Source organism: Notolepis coatsorum (assembly GCF_963971535.1).
Source record: "Notolepis coatsorum genome assembly, chromosome: 16".
NCBI lineage: Eukaryota > Metazoa > Chordata > Actinopteri > Aulopiformes > Paralepididae > Notolepis > Notolepis coatsorum.
In genome coordinates, this window is record NC_140180.1 from 26488805 (window position 1) to 26502421 (window position 13617).

The 13617-nt window shown below is 41.6% G+C and overlaps 1 protein-coding gene across 1 annotated transcript; it reads left to right on the forward strand.

Moving 5' to 3' along the window:
* Positions 1–602: 602 nt before the first annotated feature.
* Positions 603–11883, forward strand: upf3b (UPF3B regulator of nonsense mediated mRNA decay; the record flags this gene model as incomplete). The annotated part of the gene is made up of 10 exons (XM_084332004.1): positions 603–842; positions 1162–1268; positions 1366–1472; positions 1579–1677; positions 4352–4462; positions 5582–5625; positions 5728–5916; positions 10604–10764; positions 11285–11615; positions 11707–11883. Exons 1-10 carry the CDS (start codon positions 726–728, stop codon positions 11881–11883), a joined length of 1443 nt encoding a protein of 480 aa, XP_084188130.1. The 5' UTR covers positions 603–725.
* Positions 11884–13617: the final 1734 nt, after the last annotated feature.

The following is a 13617-nucleotide window of genomic DNA, read 5'->3' on the forward strand; positions in this document are numbered from 1 at the left end:
GCTCACCTTTCCTCCGTTGGTTAATTTGTGGATATTTGCAGTCGCAACCCCAGGAATGATTAGACAGATCGTCATGACACCGAGCACTGGCAATATTTCATACCACATGGCTAAATGATCCTTTATGAAGCCACCCGCAGAAACGATACAATACGATTACAAACGAGGCGCCCCTGAGGCTACCTTCGTGAATTAATTTTACTAGCTCACTAGGGTAGCTAACAAAATGTCGAATGTTGTCCTCCTGCTGACGATTGACGGTCATTCGGTCACTTCCGGGCCCAAGCGCTGCGTGTTTTGACCACACTTCCGGGCCCAAGCGCTGCGTGTTCTGACCGCCTGTATATTTTCCCCAACGGCGTTTCACTTCCGCGGTCGGTTTGCGCGATCTGATTGGCCACTGACGTTCCTCTCAGCGCCAATCGCGTTACTCCTAACAAACTGGTTAAGCTTGGCGACTCTTTCAGGCCAGTCTGCTGGCGCGATTGTTAGGAGTAACGCGATTGGCGCTGAAAAAAAACGTCAGTGGCCAATCAGATTGCGCAAACCGAACGCGGCGTGAAACTCCGGTGGGGGAAATATACACGCGTTTTGACCACAGCAGACAGCACGCCATCCGTTGCCTGGGGAGGGAGGAAGTGTATAGTTTACGCTAGTAGCTAGCTAACTTGCTAAAAAGTAAACACATAAGTGTCGAAGCAAATGTAATTTAACTGGGTGACAAAATGAAAGAGGACAAGGAAAACACTCGCCCAAAGGAGAAAAATGGAATGGAAATCAAATGCGAAGATGGAGAAAAGGCAGAGAGGCCAAAGGAAAAGAAAGAGGCCATGATGACAAAGGTAACGTTAACGTAATGTTAATTAACGTTCGAACTTGTTAGCAAGCAAGCTACACTCGCTAACTTAGCTTAGCTAATGTAGCTACCCAAAAAAGCTTGATACTAGACTGTATTTTATAGTTAATCTGGTTACCTAGCTAACAGCTGTTCATTTTTGCCAAGCTAAACCGTGTAACCCAACTTGTGAGTGGACCATTTAGGTTAGTAACAACAGTGACTTAATTTCTGGAAATAGCTTAATCACTTGACTTTCCCACAGTCTATGATCTTCACTCCGACTATTCTACTCTATATTCTATTTGTCTTATATTCTGTCTTAGATTGTGATAAGACGTTTGCCACCAAGTCTAACCAAGGAGGAACTGGAGGAACAATTAGAGCCACTTCCAGAAATGGACTACTTGGAATTTTTCGCCAATGACACCAGGTATAGTGGATATTATTATATACTACTCTGCTGACAGTCTAAATTATAATATCACTCACCACAGACACTTGGACTAACTTTTGTATTTCCTTTTCAGCCTCTACCCCCACCTATTTGCAAGGGCATACATCAATTTCAAAAACCAGGAGGATATTGTCCTCTTCCGAGATCGATTTGACGGATACGTGTTCATCGATAGCAAAGGTATGGAGTAACAGTAACTCGTCTTTAAGTTGAGTTAGTATTTTCTCTTCAGCACAATTATCATTTCATGTCCGTCTGTTGTGTCGTCTCCCTTGTTCCTTAACAGGACAGGAGTATACTGCCGTCGTGGAGTTTGCACCTTTTCAAAAGGTTTCAAAGAAAAGGTGTAAAAAGAGGGATGCTAAATGTGGAACCATAGAGGAAGGTAAACACAGATGTTTCATCAAACACTATGCTCTGCTTATTTGCACTAATATTATTCATCTGATATTTCACTTTGGCTCGGTTCATACTTTAGTATTCACAATATTGCTGTTGATACTGATTTCAACAACAAGGTAGGCATGAAGTGGGAGTTGCTATCTGGGTATCTTTCCTCAGGGATTGCAGAGTTCACAACTTCACACGCATTTTCTAAAAAGCTATTTGATGGTACAGCTAAAATAATAGTATAACGGAATAAACTAAACCCAACAGAGGGATTTATTTCTGCCATATGTAAGCCTACATAATGTGATCGACCTGATAACATTTCACCTGTGAGCTCCAGTTTGAACCGCCCTCCACTTAAAGTGTGTGAGGCGATATTGATGTATGCAATCAGCAAAGTGTTCTCTACAAAGTGAAATATCCCTGTAAGATGCACCACTAAACATGAAGTTGCACACACTGACCACAACTTGATTATTATAATATTTACTATTATTTATGTACCCAATGGAAAACCTTGTTACCATCTGCAATACAAATATATATTCATCTGTTTTATGTAATAAGATAACGTTTTCAGTCTATTCAACTCATTCCAATAATCTTTATTGCAGTCAAATGGGATTGTCAAGTCTAACATAATTTTTGCATCACTGTATTAACATAATCAAAATCTCACAATATATTCCTGTATTGATTCTTTTTTTCACCCCTAATTTAAAATGCCACTACCTAAGTTTAATAACAAAGCTAGCTGCAGATATTTTTGTTTGTGCTTTACATTGCACCTTCAGCCATAAAGCATAAACTAGAAGACTGAGAACATAGTCAATTGTTAAAGGGATAGTTTGGATCTTTTGACATTAAGGGGAGACACTGCAGGTGAATAGGGTAAAAAAAATTAACTAATAGATATCACAATGAAACTTCCCCAGTTGATTACTTATATTAAGACGAGACTTTTTTGTATTACAAGTTTTCTGAAATTGTATGTTTAAATATGCAAATGAGGCACGATCTACTTAAATATGCACTAATTTGCATATAATTCCAGGACAAATCTGAACATTGGATAAAGCCATTTTCAAAATTATAGTTTCATTTTGTTGACATATTAGAGCCAAAGGTTATTACAGAGGGGATTTTGGATATCTCTTTTTATCACTCCATAAATCAGAAAATACTCCATTCAGTCCATTTTTATGGTAAAATTCCATATTTCGCCATGTTTTTAGGAATAAAATGTGATATAAATCAGGGTATGAATGCGATATCAACAAACCCTTCTGTAAATACCTTCAGAACATAGATATGAATAGAACTGGAAGGTTTGGTGTATGTGAGTGTTACTGAAGTGGAGATTTCTGGCTCAGAGTATGAGGAAAAACTCTTAAAACTCATTTTTGGGAAAACGCCTTCAAAGTTCTGTATTGTAAAATGCCATACTTTTTTTTTTAAACAGATATTTACAAACACAATACCTAATCAAACCATTAGTAATAGACAACCTAAACACATGCCTGATAACTGAATAATAATAATAATGATGTTATTGAACTGAACAGAACTACACACACGCTACAAACAGTGTAGTACCCCCTAATAGGCAAAAAATATTTGAATAGATATCACTATGAAACTTTCCCAATTTGTTATGTACATATAAACTAAGAAAAAATATATTGCAAGTTTTCTGAAATGTATGTTTATATATGCAAATGAGGCACTTCCCCATTAAATATGTGCACATTTATGGATGCAATAAGGCAAAATGATGTAAAATAAACAACTAAATGTGTGTTATTGACGTTTTATTGTCACTAGTTTCATAGAAGACATGTTTAGGAAGCAAAATATAACAATCTCAAAATCAACAAAAAATGTATATTTGACTATTCACCTGCAGTGTCTCGCCTTAAGTGGTATGAAATACTTGCCAATAGTGTCATCAATGCATAACCATTAGCTTTATTTCATTAGAGTTCTTGCTGGGTTCTGAGTGAACCAGGAAGACGGCCAGCAAATGGGGCCTTGAAACAAAAAAAAGTAGTAGTAGTAAGTCTGCCTGTCCCCTGTTCGCTCGGAACCAGGCCAGAACTCCAACTATGGGACTCTAAAATAATGTAAGCTAATGGTTATACATCAATTACACTACTGGCAAGTATTTAATTGTATTTATTTCAAGTAACCCACTACTGCATGCACAGAGAAGAAAAAGGTATGTATCTTCTTGTCTAACTCCAGGGTAGATGGCAAATAATCTAATTTCCCAAAATGTTGGAGTGTTCCTTTTAAGGTGGAGCAGGCAATTTTTTTTAGAACCATCTTGATCATATTTGGTGAAATTCAAATGTACTGGAAATAAATGCCATGTAATTAGACATTCTAAAATCTCATTGTGGCCGGAATCTTAAGAACCAATCACATTAACTTGTGATGTTGTGAAAGTGTGAAAAATATGAGAATAAAAACGAGTATAAATTAAAAGCCTGGTCTGGATGTCACTATTGCACTTGGAGGCATTCAAATGTGTGAACACTTTCAACTCATTACTCCCACCTGACAAATTCATTCTGACAATTATTACTATATGATGTGAATGCAACATAACAGTCAATATACAATGTGTGATGTTGGCTAACACTGTTTTCACTGGTGTGTTCTATTAGATCCTGATTACAAGAAATTCCTGGACTATTATAATGGAGATGATGAAAAATTCACATCTACTCCAGAGACTCTGTTGGAAGAAATTGAAGCAAAATCAAAGGAGCTTGGAGGTATGTAAACATTGAAGTCTTTGAATTCAATACTAAAAGAAGAAATCCATCCAATAGTTTGTGTAAAGGACCTAACGTATATTCAAGTAACGACAAGGCAGGAGGCAGGATGGCCTAGAGGTCAAGAGGCCGGCCAGTAACCGAAAGGTCCCCGGTTTGATCCCCGACCTTGGCAGGAGGGTGTATTCAATCTGTGAGCTGGTGACTGAGGGGTGGTTGGTATTACATTCTGTGTGCGAGCAAGGCACTAACCCCAAAAACTGCTCCAGGGGGCGCTGCACTGCAGGCGACCCTGCATTCTGAGCTCTCTAATGAAATTTGTGTAACTAGTAGGGGTGTAAGTCTAGGGATGTCCCGATCACATTTTTTTGCTCCCGATCATGTGATTTTGAGTATCTGCCGATACCGATCTTTCCCGATCTTTCACATTAGTAACTGTAATTTGTAATTTGACGCATTTTTGTCAGAAACTGGCGAAGCGGGATAAGCCCCTCTGTTGCCTCAGTAGCCCCGCCTCGAGTGTGGTGGCTCACATTACATTCACCCTGAGCCCCTGTTTGCACATTAGTATACATTCACAGTGTTCGACTTACGTAATGATTTGCTCCATTTTGGTCTGAAACACTGACGATAATCCTCACAAAGCGAGTAACGGCATAGCTCCGCGGTTAACAACAGCTGAACAGCAACAATTAAATGCCCCCACACTGCAGACACAGACTAAAACATGAATGTCATCATGACACAAAAGCATACCGAAAACACTCATAAACCAGAAGCCAATTAATTTGAGTAAATCAGGATTCACCACTTCACTGTTGATGAACGTCACGGCAGCAACAAAAACCTCTTGCGTTGAACAACGTTAACAAAACTTCGCCAACCGGCTAAATCAAAGAACAAACAACAAATGAACCACTCCGGTCCGCTGTTCATTTGCGGGCGCTGTGGATGAAAATAATTGCATCCACCGTTGATGGCTTCAGCGCTGTTGCCCTCTCCTCAAGCGTTCTCCCTGCGGTCAAAATGCAGACTCATTGGAAACTTTTCAAACGCTCTCCCTTTAATATTTTGTGTACATTGACAATACAATAATCTTCATCCTCTTCCTCCTCAAAGCTAAAAAGACAACTCCTCTCCTGGACTTCCTGAAGAACAAGCAGGTAAGTGTGTATTGTAGCCTCAATAGTTTTACGCAGTAGGAACACGTCTTTGCGTAACAAGAGCCGAACTCACGGTTCGTTGTGGTACTGTCTGATGTTCAGAGACTCAGGGAGGAGAAGAAAGAGGAGAGGAGAAGGAGAGAGCTGGAGCGAAAGCGTCTGAGGGACGAGGAACGTCGGAAGTGGAGGGAGGAGGAGAGGAGGAAGCGCAAGGACACTGAAAAACTGAGGAAAGCCGACAAACCCCTGGAGAAGGAGAAAGAGCAGGCGAAGGAAGAACCAAAAATCAAGGTGGGTACCGCAGAAGAACCGTTGCCCAGTAGGCTAAACCTTGGTTACTGCAGAAGAACCGTTGCCCAGTGGGCTAAACCTCGGTTACCGCAGAAGAACCATTGCCCAGTGGGCTAAACCTCAGTGCTCGTCCTCGATGGTAAATTGTCTGCATTTATTTAGCACTTTTATCCAAAGTGCTTTACAACTTATGTCTCACTCATTCACTCACACATTCACACACCGACGGAAGAGGCGACTTTACAAGGTGCCAACCTCGGGGATTAAAGTTCTCCGTCGCTACGACGGATTTCCGTTAATTTGATTCCAAGTCACGAAGGATTTTCCTTCAATTGGCTACCTGGTATAATATTATTTGTAGAGGCATACCATTTTTTTTTTTTTTTTTTTTTTTTAATCATTTTTCCCCCTCCATTTTCCTCAGATTTTTCTCCCATCCCAATGTTAATCGTATGCCAATTCCCAATCCCCTTCCTGGTCGCTGCGCACTTACCCCCCCACAGTCAGATCATCTGGGAGAGTGGAGGCTATCACGTGCTTCCTCCGACACACGTCCAGCCAATCAACAGCTTCTTTTCACATGGCAGCGCGGATCCTCCCTGAGAGGGCGTAGCGTGTGGAAGGATCACACTATCCCACTCAGGTCCTATCCGAACCTATCCGAACTGTAGGAGTCGCTGTTTACAACGACCCGGACCCACCCCGCCAGCTTCTCCCACCCTCTAATACAGCCAATTGTAATAGTGTGAACGGCCAGCCAAGCTGGTGACAACCCCGGAGCTGTGAGCTGGATTCAAACAGGCGAATCCAGCTCACAGCTCCGGGGTTGGTGACGAACGCAATCTCCGTTACGCCACCTAACCGCCCTCATACAATCTATTTTGATGTCGCTATTAGGTAGCCTATATTAAAGATTTATTTTTTTAGCGTTTATCGCTTTATTCTACTGGGCAGTCCAGTAGAGAGAGAGAGAGAGAGAGGTGAAACGGGAGACAGCGGAAGACATTCGACAAATAACGACGGGCTCGGGAATCGAACCCGGGTTGGCCGTGCTGCGACTCAGCGCGTTACGTGGTTCGCCACTGGGGCACCCCATTAGGTAGCCTATATAAATTATATATAATAGCATAGCCTACATAGGCCTTTATCGGCTACAACAACTATGCAACAGTAACTTGCGCATAACCCATGGCACAGACGCAGAGCCCTGCGAAGCCTGCATACAGTAAACTAACTTGCAAAAAGTATCAGTTTTATTTAATGAATTGAAAACAGCATAGATATTGCGTAAAAGCAAACTGGCAATAGAGAATATGTTCAACATAATCTAGTTCCCTTAAAACGCTAACGCTATTAAAAAAAATACAGTGGATGTTAAAATAAGAGTATGACTTGGCCTGAAAAAAAGTTCAGTCAGGAGATTTATTTTTAATCGATGCAACCTGCTCATCGGGAGCAGTTGGGGGTCAAGGACACTTCGATGCACTGCCGGGAGGACGACCACTCTACCTCCTCAGCCACTGTCGCCCCCCAAAAAGGTCTAGAAATCTGGGATCTTGGTAGCTTTATTGAGCTATGTATGTATGTAAATACAAAGCTTTATAACAAACTGTAGCGGATTCTGAGGGTTAAGTCAATATCTTGTCCTAACTAATTATTGCAAGTTCACATTGTGTTTTTGAAGGGATCAACAGAAAGCTCAGAGTCTCAACAAAGACTGGTGGGGTCGGAAGCTGCTGCTGAAATACAGTATAAAATTACCATTTTCTGGGCGGCTACGTGGCGTAGTGGGCAAGGCGCTCGCCACAAAATCTGGAGACGCTGGGCTCGCCTGTTCGAGCCCAGCCCTCCACATTTGCTTTCAGTTTAGCTGGTCGTCCACAGTAATACACATTGGCCGTATTACGGGGAGGGAAACTGAAGGGTGGGGATCGGGCGTTGTGGACAGCGACTCCTACAGGTCGGTTGGTGCGCCTGCGCAGTAGAATCAGGAAGTGTCGGGGCAGCGTGAGCCTCCCACGCGTTACTCCTCGCCACTGAGAGATCGAGCTGCGCAGGTGAAAAGATGCGACTGCTGTTACCTCAAGTACCGGAGGGGACTTGTGCTATGTATGACTTAGTCCACATTGCAGCCGGCTTGTGGGAGGCAAGAAACAGCGTTCGTGACAGGGGAGGGTTGAATTGGATGATACGAAATTGGGATGGGAGAAAATATAGAAAGGTGGGAGAAAAAGTGGATAAAAAAAAAATTACCATTTTCTCTCCAAAGTATACTTTCAAATCCTCCAGCTGAGCTGTTCATTTCCGGTAATGGCGCCTTCCTCTCGTTTTCTGGGTAAGTCATTACTCGAAATGAATGTCTCGGCTGGAGGATTTGAAAGACGACTTCATTAAACAACTCCAGGGTTCGAATGGAAACGGGCAGAGAGACCACCCTTTCTTGGCGATTTCGGCTCGCTTGTTTTGTTCCACATTCCGAGTTTGATTGCTGTGCCCAAACGAACCAATCCAAGGGGGGAAACACTCCATGTATTGGAACACCTGCTCCAAACATGCCAGGTGTCAATACACCCTACAGGCCTGTACACTGCGATGATATGATCGCGAATTGCCCCTTTAATTGGCCGTTGCGATTGGTAAATATTATCTGGGGGCGGGCTTGCGAGTAGTGCTTTCAAGCCTTGCATTCGCATTTCACTCCTAAATTATCCAAGGCGTGTGATGACGCCACTCACGCGAGCTGTCAGTGCGACACAATGTCGTGGTGCTATGAAAGAATCTGTCGGCAATGAATGAACTTACTGCGATCACCGATAGCCTGAGTGAAAAAAAAGATTTGCGCGGAGTGAATCTGGGTCACGCTATATACTTGGAACTTGTAGTCTATCGTGCGATTAAAGACCATGTCCCTATCTGCGTAGTCTATACATCCAACACCAAATCCCATAATTCCTAGCGAAACGAAACTGAATGTGGCTGCTTCCTTTAAATAATAATATGGCTCTTGCTCCGCAAGAACAACGGAGTGGATAATGGATATCAGTCAATTTTATGACAACCACGTCCGATGTGGAGAGATGATAAGATGATGATGATTGACGTGATGATGTGATGATTGATTGACGGGGACACGGAAACTTCTAACGTTCAGGATCAGCCATGCATTACGTGAGTACCCCACTATTAGGACGTGAAATACTGTCTACTTAAATTGACACCGCGGATCAATAAAGTATCAACCTATCTATCTAATAATGAGACGATATGCAAATAATATAATACTAATAATAGTCGGTTCCCCGTATATGAAATGAAATGACTGCTGGTAAAATCACTGTTTATTTCTCGTTTTGCATAGTATTACATTCCACTTCTATAAACAATCAAAGTCCTACCGTAAGAGCCTCATACGGGTCAATTAAACCTTTTTTATTAGTCTTTCCTTCGAGCTAAGTTGGACTGAACATTTCACTGTCAAAAGCGCAAATGTAAATAAGGTTGCGTTGCAACAGTTTTCAAAATAAAGGTCATATATACAAATACCTCTCAATTCTTATATAAAAAAAGTCCCGGATATACATAAACATTAATTGGCATAGATCTCTATAAACGGCCCAACACATTGATCACTTTAGGCACACACTGAAACCAGTAACATCACAAATATGAAGCAGGTAATTACCCATACAAATAATAAACCTTTCATGAGGTTATTTACAATAATAATAATTCATTTGATTTCTAAAGCACTTTTCATCGTGAAACAAATGTATGCAGAGTTTCTTCTCCTCCTGATTAATGGTGTGTGTGTGTTGTGATGATCTCATTCAAGGAGCACTACACAAGCGCGCGCACACACACACACAGTTTGTTGTTTTTGTTCTATTAGTGATTTACACACTCTCAGTTGGTTCATTATAAAAGATACAAACCTGAAAACAAACGCACTTAAATGTTAAATAAAAGGACCACAGTAATGAGGCAGGAGGAACATATTTTTTTTAATAATGGTAAAATTGTTATTAAAAAATTTGCCCCTAAAAAATATTTTTTGCCCCTAAATTTCTCATTTAGGGGCAAGTGTGCCCCTAGTGAAAAAGCTTAGCGTACAGCCCTGCCCTAACATCGGCTACATTATTCCTTTCATCTAGACTTATTTTTGGATATAGCTGTGCCCCATGGTTTCAGTGTGGATGGAATGCTTAGGGTAGGCCTAACTAATGTCCAAATGTAGAAACCTTTCTCCCCAATATGACAAGGTCTGGTGAAGAACAATAACCAACAAAAATGTAAACGAAACACACCAGACCCCCACCCTTATGAACCTCACCGGACTGTTGCACCTTATTTTATTATTATATATTTTTCTAGAATGATTTTTTCTCACTCCATTAGCCAATCTGCCTCCCAGTGCTGGTTCTCTGGCATGGCTTTTTGTACTGCACTGGACATGTGCTCTTAGCTTGTGGATAAATCTATGCATTTTCAGCCATTATCTTAGTTGCGATAAACCAAGAAATATTCATAAGCTCAGCATCCAATGGGTTCCAATGCACCAGGTGAATATTAAAATGTTGGATGCCGGTGCTAAATTCGGCGTACCTTTTGATTAACGTCCAACTAAGCGTTGTAACAAAAAAACGTAGTTCTAATCATAATCTTTTCTGATGTGATTGTTACTGTCTAGCTCCTGCGTAAACCCGACAGAGGGGATGATTCTGTCGATTCAGAGAAGCCCAAGGAGAGGCCCAAGAAACCAGAGAAGCCGATGACAGACACCAGAGCCTTGGGAAGCGCCGACCTGAAGAAGCGCCAAAACCACGAAAACAAGGAAGATCGTGTACGGAGGTGAGTCGATGAACTGCGTATAGTCTGGTTTTTCGTCCACCTCAGACTTGGTGTGCGTGCACATCAAGGAGGCAAAAAAATATGTAATCCTGGTCAGAACAATGGGGCATACTACAATATATTTGCATTTGTTGGCGATCTAAACAATCAATCCATGCCAAAGTTAGATATATAAAAGGTGAAAGACTCACACTCACAGCCATGCTGATTAGGCTAAATGACATCCAACCGCTTTTGTTGGAAACAAATTTTAGTCATCGTAGTGCCATGGTTTCTCCATAGAGTTCCATTATATTTTTAATCGGGGGAGTGCCATGGTTTCTCCATAAAGTGCCGCTGTACTTTTTAAGCGCCGCAGCTCGCACAGGTAGGGGGCAACTACTCAGTCACAGGATTCAGCAGGTATTTCTGATTGGCTCGAACACAGGTATGTTTATAAACAAGAAGCCTGTCTATATCACATGCTTTTAAAGACAAAAAATATGTATTTGCTCAAAATACATAGCTGTGCCTCAAACAGAGCTGACGAAGAGGGACGAAAGGAGTTCCGGGAGCGGGACGCGGACCGAGACAGGGTGCGGGAGAAGTACAGGGAGAGGGAGCGGCGGCAGAAGGAGAAGGAGCGTACCAGACGCCAGGACGAGGACCGACGGAGGAGGAAGGACCGCCAGGACGCAGAGAACACCTACAGGAAGCGGGAGGACGAGACGACCAAAAAGGACAAGGAGCGCTCCTGGGAGAAGAGGAAGGGAGAGAGCACGGGAGACTCGAGTCATGCCGACAGGCCGGAGAAGTCCGCCAGGGACTCCAAAAGGGAGGATCACCTTAAGAGGGATCGCTTAAGGAACAAGGTTACAGTTCTCTTCCTATTTTTTGAAGTTCATCTTCTCTGTGATTTCTTTGCTTCTTCTGTCTCAACAATCCTATTTGTTTGTGCATCAGGATCGACCCGCGATTCAGCTCTACCAGCCAGGGGCCAGAAGCCGGAATCGGGGACCAGGAGGAGGAGGAGGAGGAGGTGGTGGTGGTGGTGGGGGGGAGGGAGAGGAAGAGTCCAGTGCCGGGGATAGAAAGCCTGATAATGAGCCTAAAAGTACCCATGACAAGGGCGACGATTGATCTGATTCCTACTAATGGCATGCTAAGTCAGGTGAGGAGAGGAGCTTGTAAAGGCTCGTGGCAGCACACTGGTAGAGCTGCATCCAGTCCTCCCACTCTCAATCAGAGGCAGCGATGTGATAGTAGTGCCTCTTAGTGCCTGAATGTGACCCTCTTTAGTTTTGTTGGTTGAGAAAGGCAAGGTGTAACCTTGCACGTTGTAAAATGTCTGTACGAGTTTGGCTATAGGGCACAAATAGGTTAAGCCAAAGCTTTCTAGGACCACATGAAAACAAAGTGACCTTACTACAGTGTTGGTATTTTGCCGTCAAGTGTTTTGCGCACTGCAAAAATTGAATTGGGCTTTGAAGTTGTTAATGAATACCGCATTCTGCAGAAAATCAAAATGTTACTTTATAGGAGAACTCTGTACTTGGCTGTCTTGTTGCTCTACCCCGGCATTGTCTAGCTATACACTATAATTTCTACACTGTATGTATTTACATGTTATGTAGAGATTTTCATTGTAGTGTTGCCATTTTAGTTTTTGGGCTTACAGGTGGAAATTGAATAATTACCCAATGTGGTCAGGTAGCCACACAATTCAATTGTATCAGCAGAGTTAGCCCTTGACTTTATACAAGATGTAGCCCAAGTAACGTGTAATAGTAACTTAATTGTAGCCTTAAAAGAGCAACTGTTGTTAACCTGTAGGCTAAGCTTAATGCTTTTGTTTTCATCACAACCAGGGAATCCTTTTGTTCAGTTTGTTCATCCATACAGTGATTGAGGAGAAATAGCCATTTTTGACTATACTGAACTGTGAGAGCCATGCCTTGGTTCCAGTCTGCATGCAACCTTCACCTGGGTGTGATCAACCTGTGGCCTTCCTCTTTCTAATCTGAGATGCGTCTCCCTCTAAAACATGAATCTATGGTGCACTGCACTGAATACATCATGAAAACATATCACTGCTAGTGACACCACCATAATCACTGTTAATTGGAAATAAACATGTTCTTTATTAATGTGTACATGTTTTATTGTTTTATTTTTATAGTGGATGTTTCTGAATTCATTCATTCATTCACGTATATTATGTATTTGAATTGTAAGCTGATTAAAGTTGAAAGGTACTATATATAACATTTCGTGTTTTTTTTTAAACAATAAACAGAAAAGGGCAGAATAAAAGTATTGCTTTCCCCCAAAAAAGGTGATTGATTAATTAATTTATAATTTGTTTTAAATCATTGCAAGTCCAAAATTAATGTTGTTGCAGGTATGTATCCCCTACTACCCATCCCCCCACATGGAATGCGCCTGATTGGATAAATGTCATGCTGGTGCTCTAGTACAGTGGTTCCCAAAGTCGGGGTCGTGACCCAAAGGTGGGCCGCGAGCAGCCACGGGAGGGCCGCGAGATGATTTAAAATAAATAATAAAAAAAAAAATTGTCAGGCCACTGAACTTAGAAGCAGGCCAGGACAGTGTTTCTAGTTGTATTCTAAAATGTGACTATATGGTTTTATATTAACTTAATAAATAAACAAAAACTAAAAATCTACTTATTTCAACGAACATTTCAAACTAAATAACAGATTATGCACATAAAACGCTGAAAACAACAATAGTATTTTAATGCGGCTATTATTATTATCATTATTATTTTGCAACAAGTTAGCCCTCTCATAAATAGCACATATAAATGATTAACTAACTTGAACTAACTTAATAGGATTGAAGTGATATTTG